This window comes from Pezoporus flaviventris, unplaced genomic scaffold (genome assembly GCF_033815535.1).
Source record: "Pezoporus flaviventris isolate CSIRO_AGI_PZ_B2104156 unplaced genomic scaffold, CSIRO_AGI_Pfla_v1 ptg000181l, whole genome shotgun sequence".
Lineage (NCBI taxonomy): Eukaryota > Metazoa > Chordata > Aves > Psittaciformes > Psittacidae > Pezoporus > Pezoporus flaviventris.
The window spans coordinates 79,444-98,879 of NW_026892729.1; the positions used below are offsets into that span (position 1 = coordinate 79,444).

General features: G+C 61.8%; 1 protein-coding gene across 2 annotated transcripts in view; it reads right to left on the reverse strand.

The window, feature by feature from the left end:
• The window catches only part of HSF1 (heat shock transcription factor 1), a 36,458-nt gene extending 22,845 nt beyond the window's left edge, over positions 1–13,613 (reverse strand). For both annotated transcript variants that reach the window (XM_061440905.1, XM_061440904.1), the window contains exons 1-4: positions 13,495–13,613; positions 10,802–10,910; positions 8,036–8,172; positions 6,511–6,635 (exon numbers count right to left, since the gene is read on the reverse strand). In XM_061440905.1, coding sequence (XP_061296889.1) covers positions 6,511–6,635; positions 8,036–8,172; positions 10,802–10,910; positions 13,495–13,608 — 485 coding nt within the window. In that variant the 5' untranslated portion in view covers positions 13,609–13,613. The remainder of the gene's footprint in view (positions 1–6,510; positions 6,636–8,035; positions 8,173–10,801; positions 10,911–13,494) is intronic.
• Positions 13,614–19,436: the final 5,823 nt, after the last annotated feature.

Below are 19,436 nucleotides of genomic sequence, written 5' to 3' on the forward strand. Positions count from 1 at the left end.
GGAAGGCTTTGAGCAGGGACCAACCATGCAGGGGTGCAGGAAGCTGCTGCCTGGAATGCTCTCCTAGTGTTCCATAGGGTTTATGGGCAGGCTGGACCACGAGCTGCCCCCTTTGCCTGTGTCCTGCACGGGATCCATTGGGATCTTCCCTGTCGGCTTCTGAGCTGCTCTGCCCTGGAGCCAGGCTGGGAGAAGAGAAGGGGAGAGCTGAGAGCAGCTCCAGGGCCTGAAGGGGCTGCAGGGAGCCTTGGGACAAGGGAGGCAGGGATGGGAGGAGGAGGAAGAGGGAAGAGTTGATGGGAGCTTGGGGAGTTCTTCCCCATGGCAGGGGTTGAAGGGAGAGGTTTGGGATGCTCCATCCCTGGCAGTGCTCAAGGGCAGCTTGGACACAGGGGCTCGGAGCACCCTGCTCCAGGGGAAGGGGTCCCTGCCCTGCCCCTTCCCACCCAAGGCATTCCATGGCTCCATGAAGCTTTGCTATCCCAATGCCAAGCAGCACAAAGCGCTGGGATGGAGCCACCGGGGCGCTGAGCTCCTCGGGATGAGGAGGAAGGGCCCACGTCTGCCCATAAACTGCCCCATAGATGAGGAGGAAGGGCTCACATCTGCCCCTAAACTGCCCCATGGATGAGGAAGGGCTCACGTCTGCCCATAAACTGCCCCATGGATGAGGAAGGGCCCACGTCTGCCCATAAACTGCCCCATGGATGAGGAAGGGCTCACGTCTGCCCATAAACTGCCCCATGGATGAGGAGGAAGGGCTCACGTCTGCCCATAAACTGCCCCATGGATGAGGAAGGGCTCACGTCTGCCCATAAACTGCCCCATGGATGAGGAGGAAGGGTTCACATCTGCCCATAAACTGCCCCATGGATGAGGAGGAAGGGCTCACGTCTGCCCATAAACTGCCCCATGGATGAGGAGGAAGGGCTCACGTCTGCCCATAAACTGCCCCATAGATGAGGAAGGGCCCACGTCTGCCCATAAACTGCCCCATGGATGAGGAGGAAGGGCCCACGTCTGCCCATAAACTGCCCCATGGATGAGGAGGAAGGGCTCACATCTGCCCATAAACTGCCCCATGGATGAGGAAGGGCTCACATCTGCCCATAAACTGCCCCATGGATGAGGAAGGGCTCACATCTGCTCATAAACTGCCCCATGGATGAAGGCCTGGAGTCAAAGGTAGGGTGGGATGTGCAGGGCAGGGCAGGGCAGGGCAGGGCAGGGCAGGGCAGGGCAGGGCACGCTGCGGGCCTGGCTCAGCAGCAGCCCCTTGCACGTCCCCATTGCACGCCCCATTGCACGTCCCCATTGCACGTCCCCATTGCACGTCCCCATTGCACGTCCCCATTGCACGTCCCCATTGTATGTACCCATTGCATGTCCCCATTGCACATCCCCCATTGCACGTCCCCATTGCACATCCCCCATTGCACATCCCCCATTGCACGTCCCCATTGCACGTCCCCATTGCACGTCCCAATTGCACGTCCCCATTGCACGTCCCCATTGCACATTCCCATTGCACATCCCCATTGTATGTACCCATTGCACGTCCCCATTGCACATCCCCCATTGTATGTCCCCATTGCACGTCCCCCATTGTATGTCCCCATTGCACGTCCCCATTGCACGTCCCCATTGCACATCCCCCATTGCACATCCCCATTGTATGTACCCATTGCACGTCCCCATTGCACGTCCCCATTGCACGTCCCCATTGCACGTCCCCCATTGCAAGTCCCCATTGCACATCCCCCATTGCACGTCCCCATTGCACATCCCCCATTGCACGTCCCCATTGCACGTCCCCATTGCACGTCCCCCATTGCACATCCCCATTGCACATCCCCATTGCACATCCCCATTGCACATCCCCCATTGCACGTCCCCATTGCACGTCCCCATTGCACGTCCCCATTGCACGTCCCCATTGCACGTCCCCATTGCACGTCCCCATTGCACGTCCCCATTGCACGTCCCCATTGCACGTCCCCATTGCACGTCCCCATTGCACGTCCCCATTGCACGTCCCCATTGCACGTCCCCCATTGCACATCCCCCATTGCACGTCCCCATTGCACGTCCCCATTGCACGTCCCCATTGCACGTCCCCATTGCACGTCCCCATTGCACATCCCCCATTGCACGTCCCCATTGCACGTCCCCATTGCACGTCCCCATTGCACGTCCCTGCCCGTGGCTGGGGCTGGAGGAGCTTCAAGCTCCCTTCATCCCAACCCATCCCATGGCTCCGTGACTCTCAACCCGTGCGGTACCACGCAAGGGATGGGGACTTAACAGCAAGACCCTGCTGGAGCTGGAGCTGGAGCTGGGCAAGAGGCTTCTGTTGGGTGCCTGCCAGGGCCGGCTCCGAGCGGGATCCTCAGCTGGAAACCCAGCCCCTTCCACGTGGGAAAAGCACGAGGAAACGTTTGGCTTGGCCGAGGCCCTGCTCCAGGAGCGAGGAAGCAGAACGGGAGCCAAGAGCAACCGGGGCTCAAAGCCGAGCACAAGGAGCGACTGCTCCCTGCTGGGTGATGGAGGGAGGGATGGAGCCGAAGCCGATCCCGATCCCGAGCGCTGGGGCCGGGCTTTCCAAGCTGGGTCCCAATGACTGCTCCCTGCTGGGTGATGGAGGGAGGGATGGAGCTGAAGCCGATCCCGATCCCGAGCGCTGGGGCCGGGCTTTCCAAGCTGGGTCCCAATGACTGCTCCCTGCTGGGTGATGGAGGGAGGCATGGAGCCGAAGCCGATCCCGCTCCCGAGCGCTGGGGCCGGGCTTTCCAAGCTGGGTCCCAATGCTCCCTGCTGGGTGATGGAGGGAGGGATGGAGCCGATCCCGATCCCGAGCGCTGGGGCCGGGCTTTCCAAGCTGGGTCCCAATGCTCCCTGCTGGGTGATGGAGGGAGGGATGGAGCCGAAGCCGATCCCGATCCCGAGCGCTGGGGCCGGGCTTTCCAAGCTGGGTCCCAATGCTCCCTGCTGGGTGATGGAGGGAGGGAGGGATGGAGCTGAAGCCGATCCCGCTCCCGAGCGCTGGGGCCGGGCTTTCCAAGCTGGGTCCCAATGACTGCTCCCTGCTGGGTGATGGAGGGAGGGATGGAGCTGAAGCCGATCCCGATCCCGAGCGCTGGGGCCGGGCTTTCCAAGCTGGGTCCCAATGCTCCCTGCTGGGTGATGGAGGGAGGGATGGAGCTGAAGCCGATCCCGATCCCGAGCGCTGGGGCCGGGCTTTCCAAGCTGGGTCCCAATGCTCCCTGCTGGGTGATGGAGGGAGGGATGGAGCCGATCCCGATCCCGATCCCGAGCGCTGGGGCCAGGCTTTCCAAGCATGCTTCCGGGTGGAATTCCAATAATTGGAAAGAAACGAGGAGGGAAAAGCACTGGGAGGGAGGCAGCAGCGATGCCTGGAACGCGAACCCGCGCTGGGAGCGGGATCAGGCGGCTGGAGGCCATGGAATCATGGAACGGGGTGGGATGAAGGGAGCTTAAAGCTGCTCCGAGCTCCATCCAACCGCGCCTTGGGCACGGGCAGGGATGGGGTCGTGTTGAGCTCCTCCTCCCCCAGCACCCCGGGTCCTGCTCCGCAGGCTCCAGCCTGGATCCGTGCTGGGGTTGCCTGGGAAGCCCAAAGGGATGGGCTGGAAGGAGGCGTCCGGAGCAGGTCCGAACCCGCACTCGGGGCCTCGATGCTCGCCTGCACAAGGGGGTTTGGTCCTGGTGTGCTGCAAGGGATTTCACCTGGGGGGAACGAGGTGAAAAAAAACAGGCAAAATAGGGAAAAACGGGGCAAAAAAAAGGTAAAATAGGCAAAAAAAAGGAAAAAAAAGGGTAAAAAAGGGTAAAAAAAGCAAAAAAAGGCAAAAGAGGGCAAAAAAGGCAAAATAAAACAAAAAAAGGCAAAAAAAGGGAAAAAAAGTAAAAAAAAAAGGCAAAAAAAAGAAGGCAAAAAAAAAAGGCAAAAGAAGGCAAAAGAAGGCAAAAAAAAAGGTAAAAAAGGTGAAACAAGGGCAAAAAAAGCCATTTTCAGACAGTGAAATATCCACAGAGGCAGCTGAGGAGAACACAGGAGCCAAACCAAGCCCAGGGACACAATCCCAGCACCAATCCTGGGTCTCCATTGGGATGTGCAGCAGCAGGGACACAATCTCAGCACCAATCCTGGTTCTCCATTGGGATGTGGAGCAGCAGGGACACAATCCCAGCACCAATCCTGGGTCTCCATTGGGATGTGGAGCAGCAGGGACACAATCCCAGCACCAATCCTGGGTCTCCATTGGGATGTGGAGCAGCAGGGACACAATCCCAGCACCAATCCTGGGTCTCCATTGGGATGTGCAGCAGCAGGGACACAATCCCAGCACCAATCCTGGTTCTCCATTGGGATGTGGAGCAGCAGGGACACAATCCCAGCACCAATCCTGGGTCTCCATTGGGATGTGGAGCAGCAGGGACACAATCCCAGCACCAATCCTGGGTCTCCATTGGGATGTGCAGCAGCAGGGACACAATCCCAGCACCAATCCTGGGTCTCCATTGCAGCAGCAGGGACACAATCCCAGCACCAATCCTGGGTCTCCATTGGGATGTGCAGCAGCAGGGACACAATCCCAGCACCAATCCTGGTTCTCCATTGGGATGTGCAGCAGCAGGGACACAATCCCAGCACCAATCCTGTGTCTCCACTGGGATGTGGAGCAGCAGGGACACAATCCCAGCACCAATCCTGGGTCTCCATTGGGATGTGGAGCAGCAGGGACACAATCCCAGCACCAATCCTGGGTCTCCATTGGGATGTGGAGCAGCAGGGACACAATCCCAGCACCAATCCTGGGTCTCCATTGGGATGTGCAGCAGCAGGGACACAATCCCAGCACCAATCCTGGCTCTCCATTGGGATGTGCAGCAGCAGGGACACAATCCCAGCACCAATCCTGGGTCTCCATTGGGATGTGCAGCAGCAGGGACACAATCCCAGCACCAATCCTGGTTCTCCATTGGGATGTGGAGCAGCAGGGACACAATCCCAGCACCAATCCAGGTTCTCCATTGGGATGTGGAGCAGCAGGGACACAATCCCAGCACCAATCCTGGGTCTCCATTGGGATGTGCAGCAGCAGGGACACAATCCCAGCACCAATCCTGGGTCTCCATTGCAGCAGCAGGGACACAATCCCAGCACCAATCCTGGGTCTCCATTGGGATGTGCAGCAGCAGGGACACAATCCCAGCACCAATCCTGGCTCTCCATTGGGATGTGCAGCAGCAGGGACACAATCCCAGCACCAATCCAGGCTCTCCATTGGGATGAGCTTTGCTCTTCCCACACCATCACAAAGCCATGGGATCAAGCAGGCTGGAAAAGCCCTTCAGGATCATCCAGCCCAACCCTTACCCCAGCACTGCCAAGGCCACCCCGACCCATGGCACGGAGAGCCTCAAAGGGAAAAACCTCCTCATATCCAGCCCAAATCTCTCCCCTGTTCCCCTTTGAGCCCACATTTCAGTGTGAACCCTAAAGCTATGCAGAGCCCACACAAGACCCAAGTTCCTCCTGGCTCTGCTGGATGGGGAAGCAGGAAGAATGAAGCACCCCCAGGCATCCTCCTCGGGATGAAGGCTGCCCAAAGGCAGGCTCGCAGCACCCAATGGGCTCCCAGCAGTGCAAACCCAGTGAAGGGGTCAAGAGGAGCTTTGGGAGGCTGGTACCCAGCGAGTACCATCAGTGGTGCCCATGCATGCTCCATGCCAAAGGAGCAGCCCGAAGGCACTCGGGAGCCCTGGGATGCTCTGCTGGGTGCTCTCATCCTCACAGAGGGACACGAGCCTGGGTGTTTCACCTCAAACCTGCCACAGGGCTGCCAAAGGCACAGAAAGCAGGGAAGCAGGGAATGGGTTGGGTTGGAGGGAGCTCCTCCAGCTCCAATCCGTGCCGTGGGCAAGGACCCCTTCCATTGGAGCAGGGTGCTCCAAGCCCCTGTGCCTTGAGCAGGGATGGGGCAGCCACAGCTGTGCCAGTGCCAAAATCCATCGGGAATTTACCTGGCTGCAAGCAGGGAATCAAGAGCCCGGAGCAAGAAGCACCAGGACAGGAGAGCAAATGTTATCCAAACCAACCCAAAGACCCTGCTGTGGTACAGGACGAGAGCCAGGTGTGCCCCAAGGCAGGAAAACCCAAAGGCCGTGCCAGGGAGCTCCCAGCACCACGCACTGACACTGCAGATCCATCCCTATGGAAGGACAGGAAGGTCCTGAAGCCTTCCCTCAAGGCAGAGCTGTTCTCCAAAGCATCTTTACCCCGTGGCTGGGGTCACCGGCCTGCCTGCTCTCACACCAGGTCCCTCCACCACCCCTTCCTAAGCAGAAAGCACCCTAAATCCCAGGCTGTACCCTGGGACAAGCAGAGGTTGGGATGGAGAAGAAGCCTTCTCTCAGAGAAGGAGAGAAAGCACTGGGCAAACTGGTCTGCACTGGTCCAACCCCCCCACCTCCACACATACATACTGCTTCATGGCGATCAGCTTGGAGTCCATGCTCTCCTGCTTCCCCTTCATCACCTGGATGTCAGTCAGCAGCTTGGTTACGTTGTCCTGCTGGACCTTTATGTCCTCGTTCTTGATGCTGGATACCTGGAGGCAGAGGAGAGGGCGCTGATGCTGAGCCCCCGGGAGCTCAGGGATGCTTCAGCCCGACACTGAGCCGCATCCATCACCCCCAGCTGCGCCCACCCCAGGAGCCTGGGCCGAGGCTGAACCCAGCCACCTGCAGAGCAAGCTCATTCCTGCTCCAAAACAGGGAATTCTCTCCCAGTCTGAGCAAACCCAGGTGCTCCTGGCCCAGGAATGCAGCGTCCAGGTCAGAGCTGTGCGCTTACACAGACCTTGCGACAGGGAGCAGACCCAGATGCTCTCAGGCAGGGCAATGCCGCAGCCCAGGGAGAGCATCGGCGCTTGAGAGGCTTCTCCCACCCTCTGAAGGCCTCTGCTGGGTGCACTGAAGGGAATTCTCATGAGCAGCAATGCAGGAAGAGCTGCTCCAAGGAGGAAAACGGGGAGCACAAACACCAAGAGCCCCCTTGCAGAGGTCCCCCATCACCTCCGCTGCAAGCGTGGAAGCAGGCGAGGAGAAGGCTCCGAGCAGAGGGGTTTCACTGCTCTCATAAAAGGAGCACTGAATCCCAGCCTGGTTTGGCTGGAGGGACCTTACAAGTCCAGGGGAAAGGACTGAGTGTGAAAGGAGCTCAGTCACTTGTGCTCATGGGGAATGCCCTCGAGAAGTCCCAGAGGAAGACTCCAAAGCTCAGCAGTGGCTGGGAAGAGCCCCCATGCGCCCAGGTCTGGTGGGATGTGCGTGAGGAACACGGCACTGACCCCAAGGGATGGGGAAGCTGACACGGAAATGAAAGGCAGGGAGGATGGAGGAGCTCTGCCTCAGTCCCAGCACCCGGAGGCTGCACCTTGGATCCTGTGCTCGGCTCCGGGCCCCTCACTGCAAGAGAGACCTTGAGGTGCTGGAGTGGGGCCGGAGAAGGGAATGGAGCTGGAGCAGGGCCTGGAGCACAGGGGTGATGGGGAAGGGCTGAGGGACCTGGGGGGTTCAGATGGGGAAGGGAAGGCTCAGGGGGGACCTGATGGCTCCCTCCAAGTGCCTGCCAGGAGGATGGAGCCAGGAGGGGCTGGGCTCTGCTCCCAAGGAACAAGGGATGGGACAAGAGGAACCGGCCTCAAGCTGCCCCAGGGCAGGGTTAGATGGAGCTGAGGAACAATTCCTGCCCCAGAGGGTGCTCAGGCATTGGAAGAGGCTGCCCGGGGCAGGGCTGCAGGCACCATCCCTGCGAGTGCTCACACCCCCTCAGTGCCATGGGGCAGCGATGGCCTTGGCAGGGGTGGGAATGGTTGGACTGGGTGAGCTTAAAGGGCTTTTCCAACGCAGCTGATGCCATGGTTGTACGTCAGCCTTGGAGCACACCAAGGCTTTTTGGAGCAGTTCAGCTGAAGCTCACCCCAAAGGATCTACAGCAGTAACTTACGCTGGTTACTTTCCTCTTGATGTTCTCCAGGAGGTGCTCCTGCCCTCGGATGAAGTAGGGATGCTGGAACTCCGTGTCGTCTTTCTCTGGCTTCACCAGTCCTCCCTGCTCAATGTGGACAACCTTGCGAAAGCCATCTGAAAAGCAAAGGGGAGGCAAGTGAAGCAAAGCTTAACGGGCTGAGTCTGAACTCGAGGAAGCAGAAGCAGGCAGAGGTCACCCTTGGGCTCCATCCCCGTGCCACTGCCTTCTAAGAAAGCCCATCCTGAAAGGGGATATGGAATGAGAAACCCTTCCTGAGGCTGATGGAGCTGAGGCAGAGGCTTCTGCTGAGCCTGCTGCAAGGTCCAGCTCTGGGGCAGCAGCACCAGAGGGACCTGGAGATGCTGGGGTGAGTCTGGATGAGGCCATGGGGCTGGAGCCAGGCTGGGAGAAGGCTCCTGAAGGGGAGAGCCGAGAGCAGCTCCAGTGCCTGAAGGGGCTGCAGGGAGCCTTGGGACAAGGGAGGCAGGGATGGGAGGAGGAGGAAGAGGGAAGAGTTGATGGGAGCTTGGGGAGTTCTTCCCCATGGCAGGGGTTGAAGGGAGAGGTTTGGGATGCTCCATCCCTGGCAGTGCTCAAGGGCAGCTTGGACACAGGGGCTCGGAGCACCCTGCTCCAGGGGAAGGGGACCCTGCCCTGGTAGGGGTTGGAGCTGGAGGAGCTTTAAGGTCCCTTTGCACCCAAGCCATCCCCTGATGTTGAGGTTCTCGATGCCCTCACCCTCACGCCAAGGCCCTAAACTGTGTTTGTAACCACTCTACAGCACCCAAAGAATCCCATCCCGCAGGGTTTTCCCCATTGCACCCCACAATAAATCCCATCCCGGTTCCAAGCAGCTCCCTGAGCTGCGGGCACAGGCACCGCTCCCTGCTATGCCCACTGCTGGTCAGCGGGACAGCCTCCTGGCTGGGTGATGGTGCAGTCCTCTGCTGCACACGGGGGGAAGGGGCAGAATTCCACAGGCTGGGAATTCCAGCCTCGGGAGCGGAGGGAGAAGCTCTGCACTGAAGCCTTGAGCCGGGATCATCCCTAAGAACTGAACGCCCCGTTCCGGAGGCTCTTCATGAGAGCTGGTGTTGAAAGGCAATGAAACCCTCATCCCTCCTAATCCCATTGGAATGCCCTCTGCAGCCCACATCTGGAGCATTCCCGTTAATCCCTCCACGTGGGAGGGGGTGAGAGGCGTCCTCCTCGTCCCTGTTATCCCTGGATGCACGGGAGGAAGCAGCGGCTCTGGGTTAATCCCACAGCATTCCCAAGAGCTGCAGGGAGGAGCTGCTGCGAGTGCGGGCTCCCATCAGGCAGCCCTCGAATTCCTCCGGGGTTAGAAGGGGAAAAGGGGATGGAGCAGCCTGGAAACACGGGGAAAGAGGGGGGAGGAACCGGCAGGGGGGAGAGGAGAGGAAGATGCTGGGGGGGGAACACACTGGAGGGAAGGGATCCAGAGGGAATGCAGAGGTGGGAACCTCCTGGGGCTCAACAAGGGCAAGGTCCTGGCCCTGGCTTGGGGCCATGGACCCAGGCTGGGGAGAAAGGGGGGAAACTGAAGGGAGGGATCACGGCTCCAGGGATACAGTCCTGATGTTTGCAAAGGAACAAATCCTCCCCCGGCACCCCCAGGGGCAGGATGTGAGTGGGGGATTCCAGCTGCAGGCAACAGCTCCGGGTCAGACACACGCAACCAACTCCTGCTTCCCCATCCTTCCCTGGGGAGCGCAGGGATGCCAGTGCCTGGAGCCTTGGCAAAGAGCTGCGCAGGATGAGGCCCAGCACCGAGGTGCTCCTCCAGCCCCGCAGCAGAGCACTGAGGGTGCTGGGGCACTGGAAGGGCTTGAAGGGAGAAGCTGGGGCTGCCCCATCGCTGGCAGTGCTCAAGGGCAGGTTGGACACAGGGGCTCGGAGCACCCTGCTCCAGGGGAAGGGGAAGGGCTTGGAGCTGGAGCAGCTTGAAGCCTCTGTTTGGTAGAGTTCAAGCAGGGCTGGCTCCACACCTCCAGCACTGATGTCCCCTCGAGGACACGAGCAGAAGACAAACAAGGTGTCCCATGTGGGGGGGCTGTCCCCAGGAAGCAGCCCCCAGGAGCCAGCATGGCAAAAGGACTGATGGATCCCCTGTGGTAACCAGGGAGTGTCAGAGGAACCCAAGAGCCTCAAGTGGCCTGGATGCAGGAGGAGATTCCAGGGCTGGATGCTGTTATTGCCCCCCACATCCCAGATCCCCTGTGATAATCAGGGAATGCCAGAACCGAAGAGCCTCAAGTGCCCTGGATGCAGGAGGAGATCCCAGGTCTGGATGCTGTTATTGCCCCCCACATCCCCTGTGATAATCAGGGAATGCCAGAGGAACCCAAGAGCCTCAAGTGCCCTGGATGCAGGAGGAGATTCCAGGTCTGGATGCTGTTATTGCCCCCCACATCCCAGATCCCCTGTGATAATCAGGGAATGCCAGAACCCAAGAGCCTCAAGTGCCCTGGATGCAGGAGGAGATTCCAGGTCTGGATGCTGTTATTGCCCCCCACATCCCCTGTGGTAATCAGGGAATGCCAGAACCCAAGAGCCTCAAGTGCCCTGGATGCAGCAGGAGATTCCAGGTCTGGATGCCACCACTTGGTCCCCCCCCAGAAGGGGAGTGGGATGCAAATGGAACTCCCAGAGCATTGGAACACTCGGAGCCATGGAGCACACACCAGGAGGAAGCCCAGCCTCGGCCCAGGAGCTACTTACACATGTTGAGCTGCCGCACGAAGCTGGCCATGTTGTTGTGTTTGAAGTACTTTGGGAGCACCTCCTTGGCAAACTGGCCCTGGTCAAACACATGGAAGCTGCTTCCACTCTGCCGGAGAAAGAGGGGAAAGGGAAGGGGATCAAGCTCTGGTACACAGACAGGGAGAAGCACCCCCCCCCACCCCACGTCGTGGGGGCATGGAATGGGTTGGGTTGGAGCTTAAGGAGCAGGGTGCTCAGAGCCCCTGGGTCCAACCTGGCCTTGAGCACTGCCAGGGCTGGGGCAGCCCCAGCTCCTCCTTTCAGCCCATTCCAGTGCCCCAGCATTCGTGGAACCTCAGCTGGTCACAGCCCAGTGAGGCCAAATGAAGCCAGGGGAGCCAGGCTGAGGTCAAACACCAACAGCCACCAGTAACCGTCCTGCTTTCACTGGGGTAGGGTTGAACCACGACACAAACCAAGGCAATCCCGTATCCTTGAGAGGAGGGTCAGACCAAGACGTGCCTTGCTGTGGAAGGGAAGAGGCTCCATCCTGCCTGTTAAGTGCCTGCTATGGGTTGATGGAGGAAGCAGGACAAGGGAGGGGGAGCCATGGAAGCCTGAGGTGCTTTGGGTCCTGGGGGCTGAGCTTGAGTGGGGCCTGGCAAGCACTGAGTGCTGGAGCAGGGTGGGGATCCACGGGAGCCACTTCCCCATCAGCTCCTGGCAGCCAGAGCATCCACACCACAGCAACCAGAGGGGATTTTCCCTCCTGGCAAAGAATTCCAGCGGCGTTTTCCCAACCTGGATTTCCTGCTGTGACCCAGTCCTGCTCCGGAGCCAGCCCCTGCTCAGCTCCCCCCTTGTATGAGCACCACGCAGGGCGCTGGAGGAGGACCAGGGAGTGCAAGGGAAGAGCAGCAGGGCCAGGCCAGGCCGGGTGGGATGGGGCCTCCAGAGCTCCCCTTTAACGTGGGGGGAGATGGCTCTGCTCCTGGCAGGGGCTGGACTGGATGAGCTGCGAAGGCCCCTCCTAACCCAAAGTATTCCATGATTCTGATCCAGTTCCCAATGGGTGCTCCGAGCCCCCGTGTCCAGGCATGGGGCAGCCCCAGCTTCCGTGGGCACCCTCACAGGGAAGAGCTTCCCAAGATCCCACCCAACTCCTCTCCCTCTTTAAGGTCCCTTCCAGCACCCCCATTCCATGGATCTCTGGACTCCAGGGATGAAATTCCCCTTCCCCACGGGCTCCCTTCAGTCCCTGCCCCGTTCCAGCTGCAGGGTGATGGAAGGAGCATCCCGCTCCAGCCCAAACCTCCCCCATGGCAGCTCAGTCCCTGGGGCCCAGCACAGGGCTCTCTGAGGATGGACCCCCGGGGAGCTCCCCCGCATCCTGTGGGGCCCGGCCGCATCCTGCGTGCGCGCCATGGGGGGAAGAGATGAGCTTTAGCACGGGGGGAAGGCTCCAGGGTGAAGCTGCAGCAGCAGGGGAGGAGGCAGGGAGGCTCCCACCCCCTCAGAGGCACATCCCTAAAGCCCCAGCAGAGCCAAGGTCAACGCTGCTGAGCTAAGGCCAGGAGCTGCTCCAGCAGCCAGGGACCAGCCCCTGCACCCGAGAGCATCCCCCTCACCTGGGCCTCGGCGCTGGGAAGGGAATGGGCTCTTCAGGGCAGGCTCCACGGTGCTGAACCCCATGGAAGTACAAGGAGGAGGCATAGAATCATAGAATGGTTGGGGTCGGAAAGGACCTGAAGCTCAGCCAGTTCCAACCCCCTGCCATGGGCAGGGACACCTCACCCTAAACCATGGCACCCAAGGCTCTGTCCAACCTGGCCTTGGACACCGCCAGGGATGGAGCATTCCCAGCCTCCCTGGGCAACCCATTCCAGTGCCTCAGCACCCTCACAGGAACGAATTTCCTCCTTAGATCCAATCTAAACTCCCCCTGTTTCAGTTTGAACCCGTTACCCCTTGTCCTGTCCCTGCAGTCCCCAATGAAGAGTCCCTCCCCAGCATCCCTATAGCCCCCTTCACACACTGGGAGCTGCTCTGAGGTCTCCCTCCAGCTTCTCTTCTCCAGGCTCAACGGCCCCAACGTCCTCAGTCCAGGTCCCAGCAGGGCTCCGCTGTGCTGATAAACCCCTCTGGTGTGGGGGGGCCATGGGGTGCAGCAGGTGCGGGAGCTCAGCTCACAGGGTGTAAAAGCAGCACACAAGTGTGGCTGTGGATCTGAAGCAGCTTGGAGCAGGGCATGGAATGGTCCTTGAAGCTGATCCAATTCCATTCCCTGCCAGGGCAGGGACCCCTTGCACCGGAGCAGGGTGCTCCAAGCCCCTGTGTCCAACCTGGCCTTGAACACTGCCAGGGATGGGGCAGCCACAGCTTCTCTGGGCACCCTGTGCCAGCGCCTCAGCACCCTCACAGGGAAGAGCTTCTGCCTCAGAGCTCAGCTCAGCCTCCCCTTGGGCAGGCTCAGGCCATTCCCAACGTCCCCTCAAGTCTCCTGCTCACGGCTGGAAACACGGCACAGAGCTGGGGGGTTCAGATGGGGAAGGGAAGGCTCAGGGGGGACCTGATGGCTCCCTCCAAGTGCCTGAGAGGAGGATGGAGCCAGGAGGGGCTGGGCTCTGCTCCCGGCCGCCCTCCTCGTGCCCCCAGCGCAGGGGAGGCCCCGGTGCAGGCGCGGCTTTACCCGGTCCCTCCGGGGCACTCACCGGGCTCCAGCAAATCAACGCGTCCGTGTCCGGGTCCTCCACGAGCGTCCAGAGCTTGGTGAGGAAGGCGGGCACGTTCCCCCCGCCGGGGGCCGCGGCCCCGGGGCCTTCCATGGCGGCGGCGGAGGCCTCAGAGCGCCCGGGAGCCGCCGCGGAGCCGGGCCGCGGCCTGCGTACGGAGCGCACCGGATCCCAGCATGGCCGCCGCCATCTTGGGACGCCCCTCTGCCGCCACGGCGCATGCGTGGCACCGCCCACCCGGCGCGCCGGTGGGAGGGGACACGCGCGCGTAGACGCTGTCCTGCGGGAGCCCGCTTTGCGCATGCGCGGCAGCACAGGCGCCTGCGCACGGCTGCGGCGAGGGGGTGACCTCTGACCCGCGCGCACGTGGTGCTTCGGTCGGCGGCGGAGGGGCCATGGCGGAGGTAGGGGCGCGTTGCCATGGGGACGGGGCCTGGCCGAGGCCTGGGGGGCTGGCTGTGGGGTTGGTTGTGGGGCTGGCTGTGGGACTCGCTGTGGGGTTGGCTGTGGGGTTGGTTGTGGGGCTGGCTGTGGGACTCGCTGTGGGGTTGGCTGTGGGCCTCGCTGTGGGGCTCGCTGTGGGGCTCGCTGTGGGGCTGGCTGTGGGACTCGCTGTGGGGCTGGCTGTGGGGTTGGTTGTGGGGCTGGCTGTGGGACTCGCTGTGGGGCTAGCTGTGGGGCTGGCTGTGGGGCTCGCTGTGGGGCTCGCTGTGGGGTTGGTTGTGGGGCTGGCTGTGGGACTCGCTGTGGGGCTGGCTGTGGGGTTGGTTGTGGGGCTGGCTGTGGGGTTGGTTGTGGGGCTGGCTGTGGGGCTCGCTGTGGGACTCGGTGTGGGGCTGGCTGTGGGGCTCGCTGTGGGACTCGGTGTGGGGCTGGCTGTGGGGCTCGCTGTGGGGCTCGCTGTGGGGCTGGCTGTGGGGCTGGCTGTGGGGCTGCCTGTGGGGCTGCCTGTGGAGCTGGCTGTGGGGCTGCCTGTGGGGCTGCCTGTGGAGCTGGCTGTGGGGCTGCCTGTGGGGCTGGCTGTGGGGCTCTCTGTGGGGCTGGCTGTGGGGCTGGCTGTGGGGCTCCCTGTGTGGCTCGCTGTGGGGCTGGCTGTGGGGCTGGCTGTGGGGCTAGCTGTGGGGCTCGCTGTGTGGCTCGCTGTGGGGCTGGCTGTGGGGTTGGTTGTGGGTCTGGTTGTGGGGCTGCCTGTGGGGCTGGCTGTGGGGCTGCCTGTGGAGCTGGCTGTGGGGCTCTCTGTGGGGCTGGCTGTGGGGCTGGTTGTGGGGCTGGCTGTGGAGCTGGCTGTGGGGCTGGTTGTGGGGCTGGTTGTGGGGCTGGCTGTGGAGCTGGCTGTGGGGCTGGCTGTGGGGCTGGTTGTGGGGCTGGCTGTGGGGCTGGCTGTGGGGCTGGCTGTGGGGCTGGCTGTGGGGCTGCCTGTGGAGCTGGCTGTGGGGCTGCCTGTGGGGCTGCCTGTGGAGCTGGCTGTGGGGCTGGCTGTGGGGCTGGCTGTGGGGCTCTCTGTGGGGCTGGCTGTGGGGCTGGCTGTGGGGCTCGCTGTGTGGCTCGCTGTGGGGCTGCCTGTGGGGCTGCCTGTGGGGCTCGCTGTGGGGCTGGCTGTGGGGCTGGGAGCCGGCCCCCATGGCCCCGCCGGGCCCTGACCCCGCTCCGGCCCCGTCCGTTCCAGCCGCGTCCATCGGCGGGCAGCGAGGAGCTCACGGAGAGCGAGGAGAGCGAGTACTCAGGGCTGGAGGACTCCGGCTCCGACAGCACCGGCTCCGAGGAGGAGGAGGAGGAGCGGGAGGAAGGCCCCGGCAGCGGCTCCCTCCCCCGGACACCGGTAACGGCCTCAGAGCGGCGGGGAAGGGGGGGAGGCTCCGGTTTGTGCCTGGAGGAGGAGGAGCGGGAGGAAGGCTCCGTGCCCATTCCCAGCCCTCCTGTCCCCCCTCCCCACGGCCCCGTCCCTCCTCCCTCCCGTGCTGATCCCCCCCCCGTTCTCCTCCCCCCATATCCCGTGTCCATCCCCCCCCCCCCCCATGTCTCCATCCCCTCTCTTGTGTTCATCCCTGCACTCCTGGCCTTGGGAATACCCCAGGCAGGTCCCAGGCAGATCCCTGCGTGCTCCCAGCTGTCAGGATCCATCAGATCCCTGCGTGCTCCCGGCCATTGGGATCCATCAGATCCCTGCGTGCTCCCAGCTCTCAGGATCCATCGGATCCCTGCGTGCTCCCGGCTGTCAGGATCCATCAGATCCCTGCGTGCTCCCGGCCGTTGGGATCCATCAGATCCCTGCGTGCTCTCTGGATCCATCAGATCCCTGCGTGCTCCCGGCTCTCTGGATCCATCAGATCCCTGCGTGCTCCCGGCTGTCAGGATCCATCAGATCCCTGCGTGCTCCCGGCTGTGGGGATCCATCAGATCCCTGCGTGCTCCCGGCTGTCAGGATCCATCAGATCCCTGCGTGCTCCCGGCTGTGGGGATCCATCAGATCCCTGCGTGCTCCCGGCCATTGGGATCCATCAGATCCCTGCGTGCTCCCAGCCCTTGGGATCCATCAGATCCCTGCGTGCTCCCAGCTGTCGGGATCCATCAGATCCCTGCGTGCTCCCGGCTGTTGGGATCCATCAGATCCCTGCGTGCTCCCGGCCATTGGGATCCATCAGATCCCTGCGTGCTCCCAGCTCTCAGGATCCATCAGATCCCTGCGTGCTCCCGGCCATTGGGATCCATCAGATCCCTGCGTGCTCCCGGCTGTTGGGATCCATCAGATCCCTGCGTGCTCCTGGCTGTTGGGATCCATCAGATCCCAGCGTGCTCCCAGCTATCCGGATCCATCAGATCCCTGCATGCTTCCGGCTGTTGGTATCCATCAGATCCCTGCGTGCTCCCAGCCATTGGGATCCATCAGATCCCTGCGTGCTCCCAGCTCTCTGGGTCCATCAGATCCCTGCTTGCTCCCAGCTGTCAGGATCCATCAGATCCCTGTGTGCTCCCGGCCATTGGGATCCATCAGATCCCTGTGTGCTCCCGGCTCTCTGGATCCATCAGATCCCTGCGTGCTCCCAGCTGTCAGGATCCATCAGATCCCTGTGTGCTCCTGGCCATTGGGATCCATCAGATCCCTGCGTGCTCCCAGCTCTCTGGATCCATCAGATCCCTGCGTGCTCCCAGCCATTGGGATCCATCAGATCCCTGCGTGCTCCCGGCTGTTGGTATCCATCAGATACCTGCGTGCTCCCAGCTATCCGGATCCATCAGATCCCAGCGTGCTCCCGGCTCTCTGGATCCATCAGATACCTGCGTGCTCCCAGCTATCCGGATCCATCAGATCCCTGCGTGCTCCCATCTCTCTGGATCCATCAGATCCCTGCGTGCTCCCAGCTATCCGGATCCATCAGATCCCAGCGTGCTCCCGGCTCTCTGGATCCATCAGATCCCTGCGTGCTCCCAGCTATCCGGATCCATCAGATCCCTGTGTGCTCCCATCTCTCTGGATCCATCAGATCCCTGCGTGCTCCCAGCCATTGGGATCCATCAGATCCCTGCGTGCTCCCAGCCATTGGGATCCATCAGATCCCTGCGTGCTCCCAGCCATTGGGATCCATCAGATCCCTGCGTGCTCCCAGCTGTCAGGATCCATCAGATCCCTGCGTGCTCCCAGCCATTGGGATCCATCAGATCCCTGCGTGCTCCCAGCTGTCAGGATCCATCAGATCCCTGCGTGCTCCCAGCCATTGGGATCCATCAGATCCCTGCGTGCTCCCAGCTATCCGGATCCATCAGATCCCTGCATGCTCCAGGCTGTCGGGATCCATCAGATCCCTGCGTGCTCCCAGCTCTCCGGCTCCATCAGATCCCTGCGTGCTCCGGGCTGTCGGGATCCATTGGATGTGTTTGGATGACGGGCAGCAGCTTTCCCAGCTCGGGAGTGGGAATTCAGTGGGAAGCTCCTCGTGTGCCTGGGCAGGAGCTCCCGGAGCACCTCGGGCCCATAGGCTGTCTCCATTGGGATGCCTCCGGTGCCATCCATGTATCCCACCATGGGATGCTTCCTGCTTCCCCTGCTTCCTGCTTCCCTTGCTTCCTGCTTCCCTTGCTTCCTGCTTCCTGCTTCCCTTGCTTCCTGCTTCCCTTGCTTCCTGCTTCCCTTGCTTCCTGCTTCCCTTGCTTCCTGCTTCCCCTGCTTCCTGCTTCCCCTGCTTCCTGCTTCCCCTGCTTCCTGCTTCCCCTGCTTCCTCCTTCCCCTGCTTCCCTTGCTTCCTGCTTCCCTTGCTTCCTGCTTCCCTTGCTTCCTTCTTCCCTTGCTTCCTGCTTCCTGCTTCCCTTGCTTCCTGCTTCCCCTGCTTCCCTTGCTTCCTGCTTCCCCTGCTTCTTGCTTCCCTTGCTCCCTGCTTCCTGCTTCCCTTGCTTCCTGCTTCCTGCTTCCCTTGCTTCCTGCTTCCCCTGCTTCCTGCTTCCCTTGCTTCCTGCTTCCTGCTTCCCTTGCTTCCTGCTTCCCTTGCTTCCTGCTTCCCTTGCTTCCTGCTTCCTGCTTCCCTTGCTTCCTGCTTCCCCTGCTTCCTGCTTCCCTTGCTTCCTGCTTCCCTTGCTTCCTGCTTCCCCTGCTTCCTGCTTCCCTTGCTTCCTGCTTCCCCTGCTTCCTGCTTCCCCTGCTTCCTGCTTCCCTGCTTCCTGCTTTCCTGCTTCCCCTGCTTCCTGCTTCCCCTGCTTCCTGCTTCCCCTGCTTCCTGCTTCCCCTGCTTCCTGCTTCCCTTGCTTCCTGCTTCCCCTGCTTCCTGCTTCCCTTGCTTCCTGCTTCCCCTGCTTCCTGCTTCCCCTGCTTCCTGCTTCCCTGCTTCCTGCTTTCCTGCTTCCCCTGCTTCCTGCTTCCCCTGCTTCCTGCTTCCTGCTTTCCTGCTTCCCCTGCTTCCTGCTTCCCCTGCTTCCTGCTTCCCCTGCTTCCTGCTTCCCCTGCTTCCTGCTTCTGCTGCTTCCTGCTTCCCCTGCTTCCTCCTTCCCCTGCTTCCTGCTTCCCCTGCTTCCTGCTTCCCCTGCTTCCTGCTTCCCCTGCTTCCTTCCCTGCTCCCTGCCGAGTCCCCGGTGCCACCGGAGCAGCCCTGACGGGTTCCTGGCGTCACCCTTCGAGCTCAGCCTCCCGGTGCAGGGCCCCGGCATTCCCGTTGGGAGCAGCTGGGCCGCGGCTCTGCTCGGCCCCGGCGCTGCCGTGGAGGGAAGCAGAGCTCCTGGGATGCTGGAGGTCACCAAGAGGAAACGGGATGGGACAAGGACGGGGTCTGCCATAGAGAGGGCTGAGCTCCTGCTGGCAGGCAGCTGGTGCTGGAGCCTCCGCCCGTGCCCGCTCCTGCATCCCAGAGGCAGCTGGGATGGAGCCGCTCAGTTCAGCACCTCCTTGTTCCGCCTGGATTGAGGCTTTGCAGCGCTGGCTGACAGCGCTGCCCTCGGGAGACGCTGCCCCTGCCGCTCTGTGGCCCCACGGACAGCGCTTGTGGCACTCCGGCTCCATAAAGCGCCTTCGTGGCTGGGGGATGTGGAGCATCATCCTGGCGGGGAGCAGGAGCAGGAGCACGGCTCTGGAGGGCTGCCTCAGCATCCCATCACCACCATGGAGCTGCTGCGAGGGCTGGGGCAGCCTGCGGAAGGGAAGGCTCCTGAAGGGGAGAGCTGAGAGCAGCTCCAGGGCCTGAAGGGGCTGCAGGGAGCCTTGGGACAAGGGAGGCAGGGATGGGAGGAGGAGGAAGAGGGAAGAGTTGATGGGAGCTTGGGGAGTTCTTCCCCATGGCAGGGGTCGAAGGCAGAGGTTTGGGATGCTCCATCCCTGGCAGTGCTCGAGGGCAGCTTGGACACAGGGGCTCGGAGCACCCTGCTCCAGGGGAAGGGGATGGGGTTGGAGCTGGAGCAGCTTTAAGCTCCCTTCATCCCAACCCATCCCATGGTTGTCCAGG